We start from the raw sequence: 25,533 nt of genomic DNA, 5'->3' as shown, positions 1-25,533 counted from the left end.
TTGAAATGTAACTAATATTGCTAATTTACTGCTTAAATAATAAGTGTTAAAACATGATCGAAATATAATACCTTTCATTGTAAAGTACTTCTTCAACTGCGTCTAATATGGACTGCGTGGACAAAGTTTTAATTTCCAAGTATATGCCAACGCCTTTAGTTACTAATATTCTTGCATTGGATTTTTGATCCATGAAGAAAGGCATTACGATCATTGGTACACCTTTCCAAATGGCTTCCTGCGTACTCAGAAGACCACCGTGCGTCCAGATTGCTCTTACATTTTTATGAGCTAAACATAAAAAAATGTATAATAAATACATTATAATATATTATTATAACTAGATTTTTCGCCCGCGCTTCGCGCGGGCTCAAAATCTATTCCCTTCTCCCCAAACTCATTCATTAATTAGGAGCACCAATAGAACCCCATAAAACCCATTTTTCAATCCCATAGTAGCCATCTCCATAAAATTAGTAATATTGTGGTACCAATTTCATCAAAATCATCAACAAAAAATTAGAAAAATTTGGCACCGGTTTCAAGAAAATCGATCCATTAATAAAAAATTAAACTTACCCTCCAAAAATTAAAAAAAATGGTGGCACTGGTTTCAAAAAAATCGGTCATCTAATACTTATTATTTCTCAAAATTTTAATAATTTCCAAACCGGTTTCTAAAAATCGGTAACAAAAAATTATCCATAAAAATTATCCATTAAAAAATTCAGTTGATATCTCAAAGTTTGCGGAAATTGGAGCAATCACGTATATTTTTTTTTAACAGAAATCGTAAACCACTTTACTATTAGCAATTTTCCTAATTCTATTACATTCTTTAGTTCTTTTTACCCCTATCTATATATATAAGTATCTGACGTCTGTATGTCTGTCTGTCTGACCGCGAATTACTTGTTATTTTCCGAGAAATTGGAAAAATTTCGTAACCGGTTTCAAAAAACCGGTCTTAATCGCTCGCGACAGTCACGAATTGAAGTGACTGGTTAATTCCCGTTTGAAAAATTTCTGATACCGGCTTCCAAAAAGATCGGTAACAAAAAATTATACACTTTATAGCACTCCCTGGAAAATTCTACCCCTGTTTCATACATAACTCTTTGAAATTCGGACAATTATTTCCCGAGAAATTAGAAAAACTGTTTTCCAGAAAATCGGTATCAAATCCTACATACAACATATTTCATTTAAAACTAATCGACCTAAGTAGGTAAGCTACGGGCATTCCCGGCCATCTGTAGGGATCTGAGGGGGGGTGAGGGGCGGGGGGGAACCGCGGGGGAGGGGGAGGGGGAAACCGCGGGCGCCGCGGAGGAGGGGGAGGGGGGAACCGCGTGTTTCGGGCGCCGCGGGGGAGGAAAAGGGGGGAACCGCGTTTTTCAGGCGTCGCGAGGAAGGGGGAGGGAGAACCGCGTTTTTCAGGCGTCGCGAGGGAGGGGGAGGGGGGAACCGCGTTTTTCGGCGCCGCGGGGCGAGGGGGGGTCCACGTTTTCCGGCGCCGCGGGGCGAGGGGGTCCGCGTTTTCGCCGCGCCGCGGAGCGTTCGCGTTTTCGGGCGTCGCGGGGCGAGAAGACCCGCGTTCGCGTTTCGCCGCGCCGCGGAGTCCGCGTGACATCACACGGCACGCTCGCGTTATCTCCCCCTCGTAGATGTTTCTTCTCCGTCCCCCGTTTGCGCGAGTCTTCTCGTTCGCGCGGTCTCTTTCTCTCGCGCGCGGTCCCTCTCGCTTCCGGCCCCCGTTCGCGTTCTCGCTCGTGGCCCCGTTCGCGGTCTCTTTCCCTCGCGCGTTCTCGCTCGCGATCGCGTATCTTTTCTTCGCCAGCGATATTTAATCGTTCAGATCTTCGCGATATTTAATTTTTAATATTACATTTAAGTAAACAATAAACGAAGACAGCTTTATGACAGGAAATGGGATAAACGGTAAATGACGAGGAAAAACTTTTTAACCATATTATATGCATTTATTTATCATGTAGCGCATTATACACAATAGTATCCAAAGCGTAGACTAATAATTCGCAATCAATAATCGAATTTTTATCATAAACGTCACGCAAGATTGTAACTGCGTTACATTTATCAGTGATACAATTTTGACGTAAAATTGTTACAAACTGTTTGAATTTTTTACTTACGCCGTGAACATTTTGACATAGTTGAAAATACACATTCTCGACGCAATGTTCTAGTTCGAACAGGAAGAGTACAGTTGACGGTTTCATGTACAAGCTGGTGCCGCACGACGTCAATTTTACAATATCTGCGTCACGTATTTTAACAAGCTCCAGATCTCGAAAAGTTAGCGATGATGGTGCCGATGACTGCACGAGTCGCTGTATATCTGCACGTTTTTCGATGAGTGTCACCCACGTTGCATGTAGCAGAATTATCCGATTGCCTCGGTTATCGCCAATAAGTATATCCACAGAGGACATAGGTCCCGCGTTGATTCCAACATCCAAAAATTTATACGCTGTTGATGTCAAGGCAAATCTCCTTCCCAAAATACGTGGCGTGTAGCGGGGTTTATCAAAACTAAAAAATACAATTATATGTTTATAAAAGTTTTTTTTGCACAAGTATATATGAAAATTAGCGGTACTTACTCATTGTGCTGTTTCTCGCACGTTTCGTCCTGAATCGGAACGTAGTAGTTCGCACCATGAGTGTTCATCGTATCTGGAGGCTGTTTGCGACGTACTCGAACCGTATCGAACTCTTGACTGTGCTCTAGAATCCTCATAGACCATTTATACATACCCAAAACTGCAAATCTTGCAAAAATAGCGCCAATGCACGGCTGCTGCATGGTGACCACCACCACAATCCACATATACGTTAAATGTGATATCTTTGTCAAGAACATTCGTGATGAGATCACCTCATCGGGCATCAAATATGATTTCTTTTCAAGAGCATACGTGTCTCGCGATGATTTCATCGAACACGTGCAAAACTGCAAATTTTGCAATTTCGAATAAGTCAATGGAGCGTTATTGTTTTCAAGAACATGTCGCGACATGTCTCGCGATGATTTCATCGAACACATGCAAAACTGCAAATAGCGCCGATGTACGGCCGCTGCATTGATACAGATCAAATCACCAAAAGTCAATGGCGCGTTTTCGTGAACGTACGTGTCTCGCAATGATTTCATCGAACACGTGCAAAACTGCAAATTTTGCAAATAGCGCCGATGTACGGCTGCTGAGATGAAATTAGATATGATAAGCAAACGATGCATCATTAGTAGAATATAAAATGACGAATCTAGGGGATACGCTCAATAGTCGAGAACTGGAAGTCGTGAGTGCAACAAATGGCGTTAGCAAGAGGATCGTGCAATAACATGGAGCAAGAGTTGTTGGAGCAATCCACCCTGTTAAATTTGAGGGAAGACTTTGCCGCGTGGGAGCAACGATGCGACGAGTTTATCGAATCGTTGGAAGAACAAAGCCGAATTAAACGGCCACGATTATCAATCGATCAGTCATCGATCGGTCTCAAACAGTCATTGGTCGCTTGTATCGCAAGACTCGAAGGTTTGAAAGACTTGGTACGTCAACGTTTCGTACATGTGGGTGCGGGATACAGTGCGAGTGAGACAGGACTCAGATGGCGCGAGATAGATCCGGCTTTTGAAAGCCGTATATTGACTGGTGCGGTGATAAATTCCAAACACATCGACCCTCGTCAATTTCTCAAAAATGCGAGAGAAATTGTACTCGATCGTGTGCGGAACGTCATGCAACGACATGACAATGTAAAAATTAACACAGTGTTTAATGGTGAATTTGTTGCGGGTGACAAACGCGCGAATAAAAGTATCGCAACGAGAAACTATGAAGTCTTTCGTGAGTCTAATCTGCACGAGTGGTACAAGAGACACGTCATCGAGCCTACCTTAGCAAAGCTGGAGGAATTCCAGGAACGTGATAGCGGATGGGCGTTGTCGCGTATACTCAATTTAATGGTAAATGTGAACAAATACAATCCGTTGCACGCGGGGTGTATTGTGGAAATACCGCAAGAAATTAAAAAGAAGAACGCGGTGATAAACGTGCGATCAATAGACAATGCATGTTTCGCATGGTCAGTGGTGGCTGCTCTGTATCCAGTTGAGGAACACACATATCGTCGTATCCACATTACACGTCGGTGCTAGATCTTACGGACATTGAGTTTCCAATGACGTTGGATCAAATTAAAAAATTTGAAAATCAACAACATCTCCATCAACGTGTACAGCATCGAGAAAAAAAAACAAGAAACTTACTATCTTGCCAATACGGGTTACTGACCGAAAGATGGACAGACACGTAAATCTGCTGTACGTGCATAACGACAACGTGGGACATTTTGCGTGGATCAAGAACCTATCCCGCCTCGTGAGCTCGCAAATCAAAAGACACCAGGTCGAAACTTTTTGCGATCGGTAAGTACCTATAGTTTTTTTAATAATATATAGAATATTTTGTGTATAAAAAATTATAATATTTGCGTTTATTTTTTTTGCAGATGTTTGCACTACTTCAGCTCCAACGAGAAATTGACTGCCCACACCCGTCGACTGTCAGGAGATGAATGACTGCGCGATCAAGTTACCGAGCGATAACGACAAGTGGTTGGCCTTTAAAAATCACAACAGGAAGGAACGAGTTCCGTTTGTCGTATACGCCGACCTGGAGTGTACCCTGGAGAAGATGGAAGCGGATCCGGAAACGTCCAGGTACACATATCAACATCATCGCGTGTTTAGCATAGGGTACTACGTGCGTTGCTCGTACGACGAGTCGTTATCTATGTATCGGTTTCGTCGCGATAAGGATTGCGTCGCGTGGTTCGCCGAGGAGCTAAGACGTTTAGCTCACGACGTAAAAACTATATTGTCCACTAATATACCCATGGCAGATTTCACGCGAGACGAGTGGGAAAAGTTTAACAGCGCAACGCACTGTCACGTGTGCGAAGAACCGTTCGAGCCAGACGACGTGCGAGTACGCGACCATTGTCACCTGACCGGTCGATACAGAGGTCCCGCGCATTCGAATTGTAACTTAAATTATAAAGATTCGCATTGCATTCCCATAGTGTTTCATAATTTATCGGGATACGATGCACATTTTATTATAACTGAAATAGCAACAGCATACGAAGGACATGTAGATTTACTCCCGATCACAAAAGAAAAATATATTTCGTTTACAAAAAACGTTCAAAGCACTGAAGATAAAGATAAGAAAACGTGCGTCAAATTGCGATTTATCGATTCGTACAAGTTTCTCACCGCTAGTCTCGACAAATTGGCATCTTATCTCAGCAAGGATAAACTGCGAATATTGCAACGCGAATTTTGTGAATTATCCGCAGAAAATTTTAATTTGCTGACACGAAAAGGCGTATTTCCATATGAATACATTGACTGCGTCGAAAAATTGGAGGACTTGTGTTTACCACCGCGCGACTCGTTTTACAGTTCATTGACAGGTGACACCGTATCCGAGAGCGATTACGCGCACGCCGTCGACGTCTGGCAGCGGTTCTCCATTCGAACGCTCGGTGATTACAGCGATTTATATCTCAAGACCGATGTCTTGCTGTTGGCCGATATCTTTGAAAATTTTCGCGATAGTTGCGTCGCGAGTTATGGACTCGATCCGGCGTATTATTATACTCTACCGGGTTTTACGTGGGATGCTATGTTGAAGCATACACACATCAATTTCGAATTGCTCACCGACATTGACATGGTCATGTTATCGAACGCGGTATACGCGGCGGTTTGAGTCAATGTTCAAACAGATACGCGCTGGCCAACAACAAGTACATGCAGTCGTACGATCCATCGAAACCGTCGTCGTACCTCATGTATTTTGATGTAAATAACTTATACGGCTGGGCAATGAGTCAACCATTGCCATACGCAGATTTTAAATGGATCGACGACGTAACCGATTTTAATGTTATGGATGTCGCGTTGGATTCCCCGATAGGCTACATTCTCGAAGTCGACTTGGAGTATCCGCAACATCTTCACGACGCGCACACTGACCTACCGTTCTGTCCGACGCGCGATAAACCACCCGGCAAGCGGCAGGACAAGCTCCTCGCAACATTATACGATAAGAAACGTTATGTAATACATTATCGCAACCTGCAGCAGTGTACTCGTCACGGTCTCCGTATATCAAAAATTCACCGTATACTGAAATTCGCGCAATCTCCATGGCTTCGCGATTATATAGACCTCAATACGAAATTTAGGACATTGGCCAACAATGATTTCGAGAAAAATTTATACAAATTGATGAACAATGCCGTGTTTGGCAAAACCATGGAGAATGTGCGCAATCACGTTGACGTGCGACTCGTGACTCATTGGGAGGGTAGATACGGCGCGGAGGCTATGATTGCGAAACCAAATTTTCATAGCCGAAGCGTCTTTTCGGAGAATTTAGTAGCAATAGAAATGCGAAAACTCGAGGTGAAGTTCGACAAACCAATCTATGTGGGTATGTGCATCCTCGATATATCCAAGACATGTTTGTACGAATTTCATCACGAGTACATGTTACCGTTGTATCGCGACAAGTGTAAAGTCACGTACACCGATACTGACAGTCTCATTTATCACATCGAGTGCGACGATGTGTATGATATCATGAAGCGCCACATTCATAGATTTGACACTAGCGATTACGCGATTGATAATACGTACGGTATCCCACTCGCCAATAAAAAAGTTCCGGGCTTAATGAAAGACGAAAATAACGGTGCGATAATGACCGAATTCGTCGGGCTTAGAGCAAAGATGTACGCCTTGCGAGTGGACGGTAAGAAAGATACGAAAAAGGCTAAAGGTGTTAAGAGTAACGTCGTAGCCAGGTCGATAACGTTCGACGATTACACGCGATGTCTGCGCGACGAAATTGAAATGACGCGACAGCAAACCTGCATAAGATCCAAAAAACACGAGGTATACACCGTGTCCGAAACGAAAATAGCTCTAAGTCCGTACGATGATAAGCGATACATTATACCCGGTTCTACCGAAACGCTGCCATGGGGACATTATAAAATACCATTGTAAATATATGTAAATACCATTGTAAATATATTGAAAATATATTGTAAATACCGCTGTAAATATATTGTAATTACATTTAGATATTTAGAAAAAATAAATGACTCATATGTATATATGTATGTTTTTATACTGTAATAAATTTTTACAATACATTATTCTTGTGTATCCATGAATTGTATGAATTATCAAATCCTAACCACTTTACATAAACCTCATCCCCTCTTTTGCGTAAAACTTTTTCAACGAGATACACATCGGGATTAGCAACGCGATGTAACTCGTATTCGTAGAAGCCGCCGGCGACGGGTTTTCCACAGGAATCTTCCAACAGAAACGTCACAGGATTAGTTTTCTGCACTCCTACTACATCACACTATTGTCACATCGTTTGTTTATCATATCTAATTTCATCTCAGTAGCCGTACGGATGCGCCTGCCGAAAAATCTGCGATGTGCAGTTTTGCACGTGTGCGATGAAGTCACCGCGAGACACGTATGTTCTCGAAAACGATATCGCGCCATTGACTTTCGGTGATTTGATCTGTAAAACAGCTATTGAACCGCTATGAAACAGCTAAAAACAGCTATCAAACAGCTATTGAACCGCTATGAAACAGCTAAAAACAGCTAAAAACAGCTATTGAACCGCTATGAAACTGCTAAAAACAGCTAAAAACAGCTATCAAACAGCTATCAAACAGCTATTGAACCGCTAGGAAACAGCTAAAAACAGCTATGAAACAGCTATCAAACAGCTATTGAACCGCTATGAAACAGCTAAAAACAGTTAAAAACAGCTATGAAACAGCTATCAAACAGCTATTGAACCGCTATGAAACAGCTAAAAACAGCTAAAAACAGCTATTGAACCGCTATAAAACTGCTAAAAACAGCTAAAAACAGCTATCGAACAGCTATCAAACAGCTATTGAACCGCTATGAAACAGCTAAAAACAGCTATGAAACAGCTATCAAACAGCTATTGAACCGCTATGAAACAGCTAAAAACAGCTAAAAACAGCTATCAAACAGCTATTGAACCGCTATGAAACAGCTAAAAACAGCTATGAAACAGCTATCAAACAGCTATTGAACCGCTATGAAACAGCTAAAAACAGCTATCAAACAGCTCTTGACAGCTAAAAACAGCTAAAAACAGCTATCTGTATAACTGCGATCTGTATAACTGATATTGAACCGCTATTGAATCGCTATCAAACTTCTTTTAAACAACTAAAAACAGCTAAAAACAGCCATCAAACAACAAAAAACAACTAAAAAACAGCTCTTGAACAGCTAAAACATCTATATTATACTACAAAGTATGTAGGAAAAGGAAATAAAACATTTATTTCGCCTAGCGGGTCACACCGGTCGCGATAACGAAATCCTGTCGATTATCGAGGAACTTCGCGAGGCTGGACTTATTATAAATTAAGTGGCGCGACAGCGAGTCATTCAATCAACATCGAAATGCCGATCAACAAGTTTGGTATATCGCTCGGAAGAGGCGGTGCGGAACCGTACTATCAATGGAGAAGATTAATCAGAAATTACGTGCGCGATCAAAGTCGGTGGCGACCACCGACTTTGATCGCGCACGTAATTTCTGATTAATCTTCTCCATTGATAGTACGGTTCCGCACCGCCTCTTCCGAGCGATATACCAAACTTGTTGATCGGCATTTCGATGTTGATTGAATGACTCGCTGTCGCGCCACTTAATTTATAATAAGTCCAGCCTCGCGAAGTTCCTCGATAATCGACAGGATTTCGTTATCGCGACCGGTGTGACCCGCTAGGCGAAATAAATGTTTTATTTCCTTTTCCTACATACTTTGTAGTATAATATAGATGTTTTAGCTGTTCAAGAGCTGTTTTTTTAGTTGTTTTTTGTTGTTTGATGGCTGTTTTTAGCTGTTTTTAGTTGTTTAAAAGAAGTTTGATAGCGATTCAATAGCGGTTCAATATCAGTTATACAGATCGCAGTTATACAGATAGCTGTTTTTAGCTGTTTTTAGCTGTTCAAGAGCTGTTTGATAGCTGTTTTTAGCTGTTTTTAGCTGTTTCATAGCGGTTCAATAGCTGTTTGATAGCTGTTTCATAGCTGTTTTTAGCTGTTTCATAGCGGTTCAATAGCTGTTTGATAGCTGTTTCATAGCTGTTTTTAGCTGTTTCATAGCGGTTCAATAGCTGTTTGATAGCTGTTTTTAGCTGTTTTTAGCTGTTTCATAGCGGTTCAATAGCTGTTTGATAGCTGTTTCATAGCTGTTTTTAGCTGTTTCATAGCGGTTCAATAGCTGTTTGATAGCTGTTTCATAGCTGTTTTTAGCTGTTTCATAGCGGTTCAATAGCTGTTTGATAGCTGTTTGATAGCTGTTTTTAGCTGTTTTTAGCAGTTTCATAGCGGTTCAATAGCTGTTTTTAGCTGTTTTTAGCTGTTTCATAGCGGTTCAATAGCTGTTTGATAGCTGTTTTTAGCTGTTTCATAGCGGTTCAATAGCTGTTTTACAGATCAAATCACCGAAAGTCAATGGCGCGATATCGTTTTCGAGAACATACGTGTCTCGCGGTGACTTCATCGCACACGTGCAAAACTGCACATCGCAGATTTTTCGGCAGGCGCATCCGTACGGCTACTGAGATGAAATTAGATATGATAAACAAACGATGTGACAATAGTGTGATGTAGTAGGAGTGCAGAAAACTAATCCTGTGACGTTTCTGTTGGAAGATTCCTGTGGAAAACCCGTCGCCGGCGGCTTCTACGAATACGAGTTACATCGCGTTGCTAATCCCGATGTGTATCTCGTTGAAAAAGTTTTACGCAAAAGAGGGGATGAGGTTTATGTAAAGTGGTTAGGATTTGATAATTCATACAATTCATGGATACACAAGAATAATGTATTGTAAAAATTTATTACAGTATAAAAACATACATATATACATATGAGTCATTTATTTTTTCTAAATATCTAAATGTAATTACAATATATTTACAGCGGTATTTACAATATATTTTCAATATATTTACAATGGTATTTACAATATATTTACAATGGTATTTTATAATGTCCCCATGGCAGCGTTTCGGTAGAACCGGGTATAATGTATCGCTTATCATCGTACGGACTTAGAGCTATTTTCGTTTCGGACACGGTGTATACCTCGTGTTTTTTGGATCTTATGCAGGTTTGCTGTCGCGTCATTTCAATTTCGTCGCGCAGACATCGCGTGTAATCGTCGAACGTTATCGACCTGGCTACGACGTTACTCTTAACACCTTTAGCCTTTTTCGTATCTTTCTTACCGTCCACTCGCAAGGCGTACATCTTTGCTCTAAGCCCGACGAATTCGGTCATTATCGCACCGTTATTTTCGTCTTTCATTAAGCCCGGAACTTTTTTATTGGCGAGTGGGATACCGTACGTATTATCAATCGCGTAATCGCTAGTGTCAAATCTATGAATGTGGCGCTTCATGATATCATACACATCGTCGCACTCGATGTGATAAATGAGACTGTCAGTATCGGTGTACGTGACTTTACACTTGTCGCGATACAACGGTAACATGTACTCGTGATGAAATTCGTACAAACATGTCTTGGATATATCGAGGATGCACATACCCACATAGATTGGTTTGTCGAACTTCACCTCGAGTTTTCGCATTTCTATTGCTACTAAATTCTCCGAAAAGACGCTTCGGCTATGAAAATTTGGTTTCGCAATCATAGCCTCCGCGCCGTATCTACCTTCCCAATGAGTCACGAGTCGCACGTCAACGTGATTGCGCACATTCTCCATGGTTTTGCCAAACACGGCATTGTTCATCAATTTGTATAAATTTTTCTCGAAATCATTGTTGGCCAATGTCCTAAATTTCGTATTGAGGTCTATATAATCGCGAAGCCATGGAGATTGCGCGAATTTCAGTATACGGTGAATTTTTGATATACGGAGACCGTGACGAGTACACTGCTGCAGGTTGCGATAATGTATTACATAACGTTTCTTATCGTATAATGTTGCGAGGAGCTTGTCCTGCCGCTTGCCGGGTGGTTTATCGCGCGTCGGACAGAACGGTAGGTCAGTGTGCGCGTCGTGAAGATGTTGCGGATACTCCAAGTCGACTTCGAGAATGTAGCCTATCGGGGAATCCAACGCGACATCCATAACATTAAAATCGGTTACGTCGTCGATCCATTTAAAATCTGCGTATGGCAATGGTTGACTCATTGCCCAGCCGTATAAGTTATTTACATCAAAATACATGAGGTACGACGACGGTTTCGATGGATCGTACGACTGCATGTACTTGTTGTTGGCCAGCGCGTATCTGTTTGAACATTGACTCAAACCGCCGCGTATACCGCGTTCGATAATCATGACCATGTCAATGTCGGTGAGCAATTCGAAATTGATGTGTGTATGCTTCAACATAGCATCCCACGTAAAACCCGGTAGAGTATAATAATACGCCGGATCGAGTCCATAACTCGCGACGCAACTATTGCGAAAATTTTCAAAGATATCGGCCAACAGCAAGACATCGGTCTTGAGATATAAATCGCTGTAATCACCGAGCGTTCGAATGGAGAACCGCTGCCAGACGTCGACGGCGTGCGCGTAATCGCTCTCGGATACGGTGTCACCTGTCAATGAACTGTAAAACGAGTCGCGCGGTGGTAAACACAAGTCCTCCAATTTTTCGACGCAGTCAATGTATTCATATGGAAATACGCCTTTTCGTGTCAGCAAATTAAAATTTTCTGCGGATAATTCACAAAATTCGCGTTGCAATATTCGCAGTTTATCTTTGCTGAGATAAGATGCCAATTTGTCGAGACTAGCGGTGAGAAACTTGTACGAATCGATAAATCTCAATTTGACGCACGTTTTCTTATCTTTATCTTCAGTGCTTTGAACGTTTTTTGTAAACGAAATATATTTTTCTTTTGTGATCGGGAGTAAATCTACATGTCCTTCGTATGCTGTTGCTATTTCAGTTATAATAAAATGTGCATCGTATCCCGATAAATTATGAAACACTATGGGAATGCAATGCGAATCTTTATAATTTAAGTTACAATTCGAATGCGCGGGACCTCTGTATCGACCGGTCAGGTGACAATGGTCGCGTACTCGCACGTCGTCTGGCTCGAACGGTTCTTCGCACACGTGACAGTGCGTTGCGCTGTTAAACTTTTCCCACTCGTCTCGCGTGAAATCTGCCATGGGTATATTAGTAGACAATATAGTTTTTACGTCGTGAGCTAAACGTCTTAGCTCCTCGGCGAACCACGCGACGCAATCCTTATCGCGACGAAACCGATACATAGATAACGACTCGTCGTACGAGCAACGCACGTAGTACCCTATGCTAAACACGCGATGATGTTGATATGTGTACCTGGACGTTTCCGGATCTGCTTCCATCTTCTCCAGGGTACACTCCAGGTCGGCGTATACGACAAACGGAACTCGTTCCTTCCTGTTGTGATTTTTAAAGGCCAACCACTTGTCGTTATCGCTCGGTAACTTGATCGCGCAGTCATTCATCTCCTGACAGTCGACGGTGTGGGCAGCCAATTTCTCGTTGGAGCTGAAGTAGTGCAAACATCTGCAAAAAAAATAAACGCAAATATTATAATTTTTTATACACAAAATATTCTATATATTATTAAAAAAACTATAGGTACTTACCGATCGCAAAAGTATTTCCTGTGCTCTTTTTTACTGATTTGCGAGCTCACGAGGCGGGATAGGTTCTTGATCCACGCAAAATGTCCCACGTTGTCGTTATGCACGTACAGCAGATTTACGTGTCTGTCCATCTTTCGGTCAGTAACCCGTATTGGCAAGATAGCAAGTTTCTTGTTTTTTTTCTCGATGCTGTACACGTTGATGGAGATGTTGTTATGATTTTCAAATTTTTTAATTTGATCCAACGTCATTGGAAACTCAATGTCCGTAAAATCTAGCACCGACGTGTAATGTGGATACGACGATTCCAGATCTGCATTTCTTTGGGCTGGATGTAGAGCAGCCGTCACTGACCATGCGAAACATGCATTGTCCATTGATCGCACGTTTATCACCGCCTTCTTCTTTTTAATTTCTTGCGGTATTTCCACAAAACACCCCGCGTGCAACGGATTGTATTTGTTCACGTTTACCATTAAATTGAGTATACGCGACAACGCCCATCCGCTATCACGTTCCTGGAATTCCTCCAGCTTTGCTAAGGTAGGCTCGATGACGTGTTGCTTGTACCACTCGTGCAGATCGGACTCACGAAAGACTTCATAGTTTCTCGTTGCGATACTTTTATTCGCGCGTTTGTCACCCGCAACAAATTCACCATTAAACACTGTGTTAATTTTTACATTGTCATGTCGTTGCATGACGTTCCGCACACGATCGAGTACAATTTCTCTCGCATTTTTGAGAAATTGACGAGGGTCGATGTGTTTGGAATTTATCACCGCACCAGTCAATATACGGCTTTCAAAAGCCGGATCTATCTCGCGCCATCTGAGTCCTGTCTCACTCGCACTGTATCCCGCACCCACATGTACGAAACGTTGACGTACCAAGTCTTTCAAACCTTCGAGTCTTGCGATACAAGCGACCAATGACTGTTTGAGACCGATCGATGACTGATCGATTGATAATCGTGGCCGTTTAATTCGGCTTTGTTCTTCCAACGATTCGATAAACTCGTCGCATCGTTGCTCCCACGCGGCAAAGTCTTCCCTCGAATTTAACAGGGTGGATTGCTCCAACAACTCTTGCTCCATGTTATTGCACGATCCTCTTGCTAACGCCATTTGTTGCACTCACGACTTCCAGTTCTCGACTATTGAGCGTATCCCCTAGATTCGTCATTTTATATTCTACTAATGATGCATCGTTTGCTTATCATATCTAATTTCATCTCAGCAGCCGTACATCGGCGCTATTTGCAAAATTTGCAGTTTTGCACGTGTTCGATGAAATCATTGCGAGACACGTACGTTCACGAAAACGCGCCATTGACTTTTGGTGATTTGATCTGTATCAATGCAGCGGCCGTACATCGGCGCTATTTGCAGTTTTGCATGTGTTCGATGAAATCATCGCGAGACATGTCGCGACATGTTCTTGAAAACAATAACGCTCCATTGACTTATTCGAAATTGCAAAATTTGCAGTTTTGCACGTGTTCGATGAAATCATCGCGAGACACGTATGCTCTTGAAAAGAAATCATATTTGATGCCCGATGAGGTGATCTCATCACGAATGTTCTTGACAAAGATATCACATTTAACGTATATGTGGATTGTGGTGGCGGTCACCATGCAGCAGCCGTGCATTGGCGCTATTTTTGCAAGATTTGCAGTTTTGGGTATGTATAAATGGTCTATGAGGATTCTAGAGCACAGTCAAGAGTTCGATACGGTTCGAGTACGTCGCAAACAGCCTCCAGATACGATGAACACTCATGGTGCGAACTACTACGTTCCGATTCAGGACGAAACGTGCGAGAAACAGCACAATGAGTAAGTACCGCTAATTTTCATATATACTTGTTAGTCCAGTCATTTGGTCGTAAAAGAAGAGGTTACCTGGAAAGTTTTCCGGGAGTTTTGAAAATTGGTAATTTTATATATTTCGATGTGCTCTTTCCGAATTTCAACTTTGCCACCTCGTATCTTTGCCGCTCGTGCCGCCATATTGGAAAAATGACGCCTAAAAGCAGTTTTTTGACAATATCTCCTTTCCGACTCATTCCACGATAAAAACATTGATATACAAAATAAAACTAGAGAAAATTTCCTACAATTTATGTAATAACCTTTTTTCCGTAAAATTAATAGTTTTGGCGTACGAGCGCCGTAAAGTGTAGTTCAACACGCGTTTTGGCTTAAAAACTCATTTCCACACCACCTTGAGGTAGAGTAAGCGGCGCGTTTTTTTTTACCGTGGTATCCCCAGTAGGCCTAGTCCACATGCAATTCACTATTCTAAAATTTAGCGCATTCTTCTTCGCTTCGCTGTTCTTGATGGACCAGGTGTTGCGAGTTCATCGTCATTAGTACTGATCGAAACGTCACAGACCGAAATTTCTTCCACATCATCCGCGATGGGATTATCATTTTCATCGCAATCCTCTTCGTTCTCGATTTATCATACGTTTGCTCGAAAATAGTCTCCGTTTCTTCTTCTTCGTCGCTATCTTGTGATGGAACTTGCGAGTTATCACAGGTACCACTACAATTCGTGCATATAACGGAGCACCTAAATAAATAAATAAAAAAGATGTCAAAAAAGATGTCAAAAAGCCTGTGAATGCAGAAAGGCTGGGTTAAAGTGCTCAGTTATATGCACGAATTGTAGTGGTACCTGTGATAATTAATTATCGGTACAAAAAACGCGCCGCTTACTCCTACCTCAAGGTGGTGTGGAAATGAGTTTTTAGGCCAAAACGCTGTGTTTGAACTACACTTTGCGGCGCTCGTATGCCAAAACTATTAATTTTACGAAAAAAAAGGTTATTACATAAATTGTAGGAAATTTTCTCTAGTTTTATTTTGTATAATGTTTTTATCGTGGAATGAGTCGGAAAGGAGATATTGTCAAAAAACTGCTTTTAATTTTTTCAATAATGGCGCGGAGCGGCAAAAGATACGCAGGTGGCAAAGTAAATTCGGAAAGAGCACATCGAAATATATAAAATTACCAATTTTCAAAATCTCCGGAAAAATGTATAAACTACCAAATAAGACTGGACTATGTGCAAACTTTTATTATAATTGTATTTTTTTTAGTTTGATAAACGGCGATAACCGAATAATTTTTTGGATGTTGGAATCAACGCGGGACCTATGTCCTCTGTGGATATACTTATTGGCGATAACCGAGCGCAATCGGATAATTCTGCTACATATGCAACGTGGGTCACTCATCGAAAAACGTGTTACAGCGACTCGTAAGTAAAAAAATTCAAATTGTAAAGTTGCGGCACCACCTGTAAACCAATTTTACGTCAAAATTGTATCACTGATAAATGTAACGCAGTTTTGTACAATCTTGCGTGTACGTTTATGATAAAAATTCGTGATTATGATGATTGCGAATTATTAGTCTACGCTTTGGATACTATTGTGTATAATGCGCTACATGATAAATAAATGCATATAATATGGTTAAAAAGTTTTTCCTCGTCATTTACCGTTTATCCCATTTCCTGTCATAAAGCTGTCTTCGTTTATTGTTTACTTAAATGTAATATTAAAAATTAAATATCGCGAAGATCTGAACGATTAAATATCGCTGGCGAAGAAAAGATACGCGATCGCGAGCGAGAACGCGCGAGGGAAAGAGACCGCGAACGGGGCCACGAGCGAGAACGCGAACGGGGGCCGGAAGCGAGAGGGACCGCGCGCGAGAGAAAGAGACCGCGCGAACGAGAAGACTCGCGCAAACGGGGGACGGAGAAGAAACATCTACGAGGGGGAGATAACGCGAGCGTGCCGTGTGACGTCACGCGGACTCCGCGGCGCGGCGAAACGCGAACGCGGGTCTTCTCGCCCCGCGACGCCCGAAAAACGCGAACGCTCCGCGGCGCGGCGAAAACGCGGACCCCCTCGCCCCGCGGCGCCGGAAAACGTGGACCCCCCCTCGCCCCGCGGCGCCGAAAAACGCGGTTCCCCCCTCCCCCTCCCTCGCGACGCCTGAAAAACGCGGTTCCCCCTCCCCCTTCCTCGCGACGCCTGAAAAACGCGGTTCCCCCCTTTTCCTCCCCCGCGGCGCCCGAAACACGCGGTTCCCCCCTCCCCCTCCTCCGCGGCGCCCGCGGTTTCCCCCCTCCCCCCCCCGCGGTTCCCCCCCGCCCCTCACCCCCCTCAGATCCCTACAGATGGCCGGGAATGCCCGTAGCTTACCTACTGACCTATAAACGATTTAATTCCTGAAAATTATAAAAAAAAATTTATTTTTTTCGCCTTTGCAGCTTTTTCCATTTCATAATTTAGTGCTGCTCTTAGCAATAGATCATCCTGACCGTCTTCTAATGTACATTTTTTAAAAAATTACGTATATTGTTTTAAACAAAAATTGGAAACGTTTCAAGAAAATCAGTACATTAATGAAAAATTAAATTCGCGGTTTAAAAAAAATTAGCATATACAATTCTTTGAGATTCGGTCAATTATTTCCAGAAAAATTGGCAAAATTTTGGAACCGGTTTCCAAAAAGATCGGTAACGAAAAATTATACACTTTATGGCAATCCCCGGGAAATTCTACCCCTACTTCATATACAATTCTTTGCGATTCGGTCAATTAATTCCCGAAAAATTGGAAAAATTTCGTAACCGGTTTCCAAAAAGATCGGTAACAAAAAATTTTACACTTTATGGCACTCTTTGGGACATTCTACTCTTACTTCATATACAATTCTTTGAGATTTGGTCAATTAATTCTTATAAAATTTTAAAAAATTTCGGAATCGGTTTCCAAAAAGATCGGTAATGAAAAATTAACCACGACATTTTTATCCCCGGGAAATTCTACCCCTATTTCATATACTTTTGGTAAAAATTTGGTCCACTAACAAATGAGTAGTTCGCGTACAGACAGACAGAAGACGGTACTTATATACAGGGTGTCCGAAAAATCGCCTACTCCACTTCGGGAGGTGATTCGGGACCCAAAAACAAGCAAAAAAGTTCATACATACATAGGTCCGGAAATGAGCCGTTTCCGAGTTATAGCCACTTTTATGTTCAAAAATCGTAATTTAGAATCCGCTTGGCATCCCTCTTTCTTAATTATTTCTTAAATTAAAAATTTTTATTTTTAAATATTTTTAATTTTTTTAATTTTAATTTTTTTTCAATTTTTCAATATTTGTAACGATTACATTATTTAAAAAAAAATTAGTTGTTTTTACGGCTACTTGAAATCAGTTGTTTTCACGGCTATTAAAAATCAGTTGTTTTCACGGCTATTCAAAATCAGTTGTTTTCACGGCTACTTAAAATCAGTTGTTTTCACGCCTATTCAAAATCAGTAAGTAAATCACGGCTTTTCAATGGCTACGTTTACACCCTGAAATTAGGCCGCGGCCTGTACCTCAAATTCGACCTAAATTATTTAGCCCGTCTGCTGTAAACAGTTGATAGACGACCGGACCTGGCTTCAGATCAGGCCGCGTATTTTAGTGACCCGACCTGAAATCGGCCGTTATCATTTGCGATGTAAACGAGCGATCAAGCGCGACGCGTCCTAAAATGACCTAAAAGCTTCATTTGCTTGTTCGGATTCGCTGCAATTCAGGGCGATCCCAAATACGATCCCGTCAATTTTTAGGTTTCTTTCGGTGTAAACGAATGATGACTAGACCTACTTCGGGTCACAATATAGGTCAGGCCGCGATCAGGTCGCTGGGTGTAAACGTAGCCAATAAGTTTCAAATTATTATTTAACAACACCTTACTTTTAGGTTGTATCTAATCTTTCCGTATTCATCAATGGATCGTTTAAGTTTTAATGAATTAGCTGATATGCATCTTATGTATGGTCTTGCTCAAAGTAATGCTGCCGAGGCAAGAAGATTATACATCCAGTCTTTTCCAAATCGAGATGTACCGGGAATAGCGTCTTTTCGAAATGTAGACAGAAACTTGAGAGAATTTGGTAATTGTAATTTTAAAAAATTGAAAATAAAAATTTACGATTTTTGAACATAAAAGTGGTTATAACTCGGAAACGGCTCATTTCCGGACCTATGTTTGTATGAACTTTTTGCTTGTTTTTGGGTCCCGAATCACCTCCCGAAGTGGAGGCGATTTTTCGGACACCCTGTATATTATAATAAATATATTATAATAAATATATAACAAATATGTTAAAATAAATGATAAATCTCAACTATTATGATGAAAATCTCACATTGATACAAACATTTCATTAGCTGTACATGTCTCTATGAAACTAATGTGATGAACATTTTCAGTCAACAGTTCTGTCGCCTATACATTATTTTTAAACAAAAGGCAAGTTTCTTATTTTAATAATAAACTGCTGTCTTATTATAAAGATTATAATTGTAATAATTGAAAACTAAAATTGCCTTAGGATTGAGAAAACAATTAAAAAGAAAAAAAATCATTCAGACATTACAGCGAGATAATCAGATGAATTTAATAAAACAAAAATTAATTATTTTATATAATATACCCTATTTATTTTTAAAGCGGAGTGTCACTGTAATTAGTCAAGTACTCTTTATCCATAAAATATTTATATATGCGATGTTTTTATGTATGTCTACCGCAATATTTTACTAAAACACTGGTGATCAAAGTAATCAAATCTGTATTACGTAAAAGTAAGTACTCACAATTATAAATTTCATTTTACTCAATGCTATTTTTAAGAAAATGCGGTATTACAATAATATCTAAAACTTGAATGTTATAGATATTTTAATTGTTAGTAGAGAAAGCTTAAACTTAATTACAAGAATTTTTTACGTTGATAAGAGAATGTACGAAAGGCAATGACTAATTATAAACAAATGTTACGAGAAAATATATATTGGGTCTCATGTTTCTCCTACATAGAAACTGGAAAACGTACATAAAACTTCGCTTTGCGGCATCCATTTCACAACCATTACATTGTCCGGTATCTCAAATGGCACTTCAATATCTAGCTTCCACAGCACTCGTTGCTTCAGTTTCGACAGAGCCAGTATAACGGTTTTAATCTTGTGTAGGCCGACATCTTTCCATTTCACATTTGTTCCTAACGATATTACGATAGCTCCATTCTTTGCTCCGTCAAGAAATATGCGAACATCCTGCAAAATAATTGTAAACTAAACATTTTGATATTGTACAAAGATACATGTATCTTAATCTCGAAACATAATCGTATATAAAGAAATAACTGTTTATTCCGCCAATATGTATTAAACTCGAAACGTTTATTGTTGTCGACTAATGATTGGCAATGATTACAAAACGCTGCGACGTTTCGACCCTTAGATCGGGCCCTTTTCAAGCATGTAACTGACAATCAATACAAAACAAAATTAATTTGGTCGAAGAGATACAATTTTAATACTAATTTAATAAATTATGAAAGACGATACCTGCTAATTTATGTCACAAAACCACACGTCCGTGTCTTTGAAAATTTTACCCGAAATAGTCATGGAGACAAGTCACTATATAAGAACAAGAATAATCGTATATATAACCGATATGTTCTTAAGCAGATTATACGTAATAATAAGCAGTAAATTGTAGGGTAACTCCGCGGGTATATACGCCGCAGCTAAGGGAAACTTAATTTATCGAGTACTATTTACTATGTTTAAGGCAAATGAATTATACCAATAAAAACTTTATACTGTCTACTACTATAAAAAAAATATAAATATGAAATATTCATTCATTGTATTTAATAAAAAAATTTAATTTTTAAATTATTTAATTATTTAATTATTAATTATTAAAATTAATTATTTAATTAAAATGCTTATATTATAAGCACCTAAAATTACATCAACTTTAGAATGACTAGAATCCTTGGTCGAAACTCGTTGACGATTTGTCACGACGATTATAATCGTTACCACGATTACAATCATTGCCAGATTATAGTCAATTAAATTTTTAATTGTGTTAATTATTGACTGGCGAAGTAAATGTTACTTATTCGGTTTTAATAAAAAAAAAACTTTTAGAAACCCTTGCATTTTTCCCATATATCCCAGAGGGGTGGAATATACAACATTCATGAATAAAATATACGCCTTATAAAAAATTACAATTAATGTTTATAAATAAGGCAATAAAATGTCATAATAAGTTACAAAATGTGTATAAAAAGTATATTTAAGATGTAAGAATAATAAACAAATTATAAAACTGAAAAATTTTAAAAAGAAAATAGAAGAGCGATAGATGCATTAAAGATTATGATTATACAATCCAAAAAAAGAAGGGAAAAGAACACATAAGAGATTTCGAGTTTTACAAGGTGTCTGTACTATGACATAAATCCCGCATGCTAAAAATGCCGTATATCCTAAACAGGAGGTATATACAAGATACAAGACATGAAGCTAAAAAAAAACTCAAGAGCTATGCACTTGTATTTTGCTGTATTCCATCCTTTACTATCCCTCTACACATGTATCATAAAATAACCATTAAACCTTTTACATTCCCTACAGTAATCATTTTACGTAGTCGTAATATATGATCGCGCTACTTACTACGGTGAGAAATCGATTTAACTCACGACGGTTCGTTAATATTAACAGTAAAGAACTGAAATTACAATACAATGCTAATATGGCATAAAAGCACATAACAGTGTGATTGCGAGCAAGTATCTTTATTCCTTCTATTTTTTCTGACTTCTACGGCATAAATCCCCGCGCGGCGTAAATACCGAAGTTACCTATTGTATTCAAATAAGATTCATACGACATTTTTCTTAGTATTAGACATTGTTATAAATAGAATATATTATATATGTCTTTATTTCAGCTATACGCCAAGAAAGGACTTGGTTTACAATTCTACTTAACTCACACATCCATCCACACATCAAACAACATTCTTCTTTACAAAACAAGCCGCAATACATTATGATTTACATTATTTACAATCGTTATCTTTTTTGTAGCATTCCTCTCTCCTTTTCCATAATCTATTTAGCACCTTTCCTTTTTCCATTCTAAATTTGTCATCGCATATGTTCTCTAATCGTTCTCTATTATTCCTACCTAAATTCTCAAACCACATACTTGTGATCTTGCACTCGCTTATATAATGCTCTAAATTGTCCCTACCTGACTTACAGAGTCTACACTTCGTATCTTCTTCGTCAAGCCAGTATTTGTTTGCATCCTCAAAATTACCGCACCTTAATTTTACCATCGCTCTAATCTCGTCTCCTGTTTTCACTTTATCCAAGTTCGCTTTTAATAAATAACTCGGCGTTTTGTTTGTCACCTCTATATCTTTGTACCTTATATTATACCTTGCCTCTACTATTTTACTGTTTATTATTTGCCCTTGAATATCCTGTTCCCTTATTCTTACTAAGCCTTCAGTATTTTTACCTTCATTATTTAATTCTTTTATTGCTTCAGAGCTCCAGCCATTGCTATTATAAAACCTTTCCCGTTCCAAATTATATAAATCCTTTTTCTTTTTATCCCTTGTGTCCTTTTCATCCCAACATGCCTTTATTAAACTTCCATCTTTTTTCCCTCTGCTTCTTTTCTCGAACCTCATGGCTCTTATACCCCAACAAATTTTAAGTTTCTCTAATCCTAGTTCCCTTAGTATTACATACCTCGGTGTGCAAAAATCTAGTCTAAATATCCATCTTACATAATCTAACATGACTTTTTCCAACTCCTTTTTTTCACTCCACCCCCATATCTCTGCTCCGTATTCCATCACACTTTTCACTAGGTATTTAAAAAGCGTCCATCTCCTACTAAAATCATCTTTACATAATCTTTCTCCTAAGCCCCATACCCTATTTGCAGCGATCCTTCCTTTTCTTTTCAGCTCTTTTATATGATCGACATAATTACCTTTCTTATTAAACGTGAAACCCAGATATTTAAATCTATCTACTTCCTCTATTATTTTTTCGTCCCATTTCCATGTCATTCTGCCTTTTTTACCTTTACTATTAAATACTAGCACTTTGGTTTTTTCTGTATTTAATTCTAGCTTCCTATCTTTTAAGAATCTTTTTAACATGCTCATCATATCTAGTAAAGCCTCTCTATTTTTCGCTACCAAAACCATATCATCCGCGTATGCTAATGACCATACTCTCACTCCTCCAAGCTCCACTCCTCCTATACCACGTTTTTCTAAAACTTTATCTATGTCCGCGTTGTATAAATTGAACAGGGCGGGACTCATCACACAGCCCTGCCTTACACCTTTCTTCGTCTTGAAGCACTTTGTGAATCCATCCCTCGTCCTTATTGTCACCTCCGTCTCTTTGTAAATTTCTTTTATCCTGTTTATTAAACTGCGATCCATCCCTTTTTCTTCCATTATCTTCCATAAAATTTCTCTGTCCACGTTGTCGAATGCTGCCCTTAGATCCACAAACATTGCGAAAATCTTGTCTTTCCCAGTTGCCGTATTTTTCTCCTTCTCCCTTTGCACTATATGGTTCAAGATAAATATATTATCCATCGTGGACCTCCCTTTCCTAAAGCCGGCTTGGCTGTCAGGTATCATCCCTTTCCTCTCCATTATTTCCTCCAATCTGTTTCTTAGAATTTCGGCATAAACCTTGTATGCAGTGCACAGCAGCGAGATCCCTCTGTAGTTCTCTGTTCGCTCTTTATCCCCTCTTTTATATAGAGGGACAACTATGCTTGTTCGCCATTCGGTCGGAATTTTGCTTTCCTTCCAAATGAGCTTCAGCAGATTAATTAGACCTCCTCTTACCGCTGCGCCACCATACAGCCATGCTTCCATTGGGATTCCATCGACACCTGCAGCTTTGCCTAGCTTCATGTTCCTGACTGCCCTCACTATTTCCTCTTCTTGCAGCTCTCTATCTGTATCTTGAACCTGCTCTTCATTTCTTTCTTCTGTTCCCATGGCACGCATCTCCAACGCCTCTTCTCTTCCTACCATCTCGGTCCCACCTAACAGCTCCATGAAATAACTTCTCCAGTTCTTTTTCGGAATAATATTCTCTTTCCATTCTTTTTTCTTTCTTCGACTGTTTATATAGTTCCAAATTTTCTTTTCGTCCTTCAGTTTTCTTAATTCCTCTTCTTCCCTCATTCTCTTCTCCATCCTTTTGCTTTGTAACCACCCCTTCAGGCATTTCTTTTCTTCCAAATAGTCTTCCTTACTTCCCTTTCCACATCTCCACCTTCTGTACTTTCTTTTCACCTCCCTCTTCTTTCTGGTACAACTCCTATCCCACCAATCTTTGTGCCCTATTTTCCTTCTCTTCTTTACCTTAATATCCTTATACACTAAGGCTCCAAGGATTCCGTTTTTTAATTTCTCCCATTTCCTATCCACCGACTCCATTTCCTGGTCCTCGGTTTCATTCCATACCTCCGTCCTCTCCCTGTATAATTGCCTTGCCTCTTCGTTCCAAACTATGATCTTCTTTGACATATTCCGTTCCTCTTCTTCCTCTTCAGTACACCCCTCTGTTTGTCTCGTATTCTCCTCTTCCTCTAGTAACAAGGTCAGAGGCAAATAATCCGAGTCCACCCTGTTCCCTATTCTAAATTCCAACACTCGCTCTTGCGCACTATCGTTTACAATTGCATAATCAATTACCGAGCACCCTCTCGCACTCACATACGTATATTCCCCCTCCCAATCCCCCTCTGTACATCCGTTCAAAAAATACCATCCTTTTTCATTTATCATATCCACAAAACTTTCGCCGCCATTTCCTATAACTTTATCTTTACTCTCCTATTCAAAGTCATACTCCTCCTCCCTACCACCTCCTAAGTTTCCTATTCTAATATTAAAATCACCTCCTATAATAATATCCTCTCCTTCGCATCCTTCGCATTGCTCCGTTATTTTTGCCATTATCTCTTCAACGTCTTTCTTTGCTCCTACATTGTATACTGTAAAAATATTTAGCCCTTTTTCCTCTTTTACTATTCTCGTTCGCGCAATTTTTTCTGTAATCATTGTACTTTCATAATTCTCCACTTCCGCCATCCAGCCTTTTCTAATACCTATTAGTAATCCTCCCTTCGCCCTACCCTTCCTTTTTTCCTTTACAGCGTTGATGTTTTTCCAGATGTGCGTTTCTGGCAATCTACCCTTAATTCTATCCCATCCCTTTTCCTCTAACCATGTTTCGCATAGTCCTATAAAATCAAAACCTACTATGTAATTCCAACAATCTTTGTCCTGCCTCTCTATACCTGCTACATTCCAAAAAATTATTTTTCGCCCATTTTCTTTCTTCATCTTCTTCATTTTTCCAACCTTCATTCGTGTTTGCCTATTGTTTTCTTGCATGCCTCGACTTACTGATACTCTTCTCCTAACTTGGCAGTCTTCTAGAAATTTTCCTTTTCTATTAGCTTATTTTCTTCCTCGCTCCATACATACTTTCTGCCTTGTATCTCTAGCTTCCTAAAACCTATTTTCACCCATTTTCCTTCTGTTTTCTCTTTCCATGCCCTTTCTTTTATCCGTCTTTGCACTTCTCTGTCCTCAAAGGTCAAATCGTGATCAATGAAAATTTTCTTACTTCCCAGTTTCTTCTTCTCCTTCATGATGTTATCCTTCGCTTCCCAGCAGTCCATTTCGACTATTATTATCTCTCCTCCTACTCTGCCTGCTGGCCGCATTTTCTTCACTCGCGCTCTTGCACCAAAC

General features: G+C 39.9%; 4 protein-coding genes across 4 annotated transcripts in view; 1 reads left to right on the top strand and 3 right to left on the bottom strand.

The window, feature by feature from the left end:
• LOC139808109 (trimeric intracellular cation channel type 1B.1) overlaps positions 1–25,533 on the top strand; it is a 193,209-nt gene that overhangs the window by 48,555 nt on the left and 119,121 nt on the right. The window lies entirely within an intron of this gene.
• LOC139808101 (UDP-glycosyltransferase UGT5-like) overlaps positions 1–25,533 on the bottom strand; it is a 40,971-nt gene that overhangs the window by 4,558 nt on the left and 10,880 nt on the right. The window contains exons 4-5 of the mRNA XM_071769748.1: positions 19,742–19,964; positions 72–291 (exon numbers count right to left, since the gene is read on the bottom strand). Coding sequence (XP_071625849.1) covers positions 72–291; positions 19,742–19,964 — 443 coding nt within the window. The remainder of the gene's footprint in view (positions 1–71; positions 292–19,741; positions 19,965–25,533) is intronic.
• LOC139808104 (uncharacterized) lies at positions 1,522–4,163 on the bottom strand. Its single transcript, XM_071769755.1, has 2 exons — positions 2,628–4,163; positions 1,522–2,556 (listed from the first exon to the last, which is right to left on the bottom strand). The coding sequence occupies exons 1-2, from the start codon at positions 3,266–3,268 to the stop codon at positions 1,983–1,985; spliced, it is 1,215 nt and encodes a 404-aa protein (XP_071625856.1). The 5' UTR covers positions 3,269–4,163; the 3' UTR covers positions 1,522–1,982.
• LOC139808105 (uncharacterized) lies at positions 12,751–14,680 on the bottom strand. The gene has a single exon (XM_071769756.1). It carries the CDS (start codon positions 13,941–13,943, stop codon positions 12,813–12,815), a length of 1,131 nt encoding a protein of 376 aa, XP_071625857.1. The 5' UTR covers positions 13,944–14,680; the 3' UTR covers positions 12,751–12,812.

The sequence above is a fragment of the Temnothorax longispinosus genome, chromosome 2 (genome assembly GCF_030848805.1).
Source record: "Temnothorax longispinosus isolate EJ_2023e chromosome 2, Tlon_JGU_v1, whole genome shotgun sequence".
NCBI classification, from domain to species: domain Eukaryota; kingdom Metazoa; phylum Arthropoda; class Insecta; order Hymenoptera; family Formicidae; genus Temnothorax; species Temnothorax longispinosus.
Note: the sequence above shows the minus strand (reverse complement) of the source record. Positions and strands in the feature narration are given on the sequence as shown.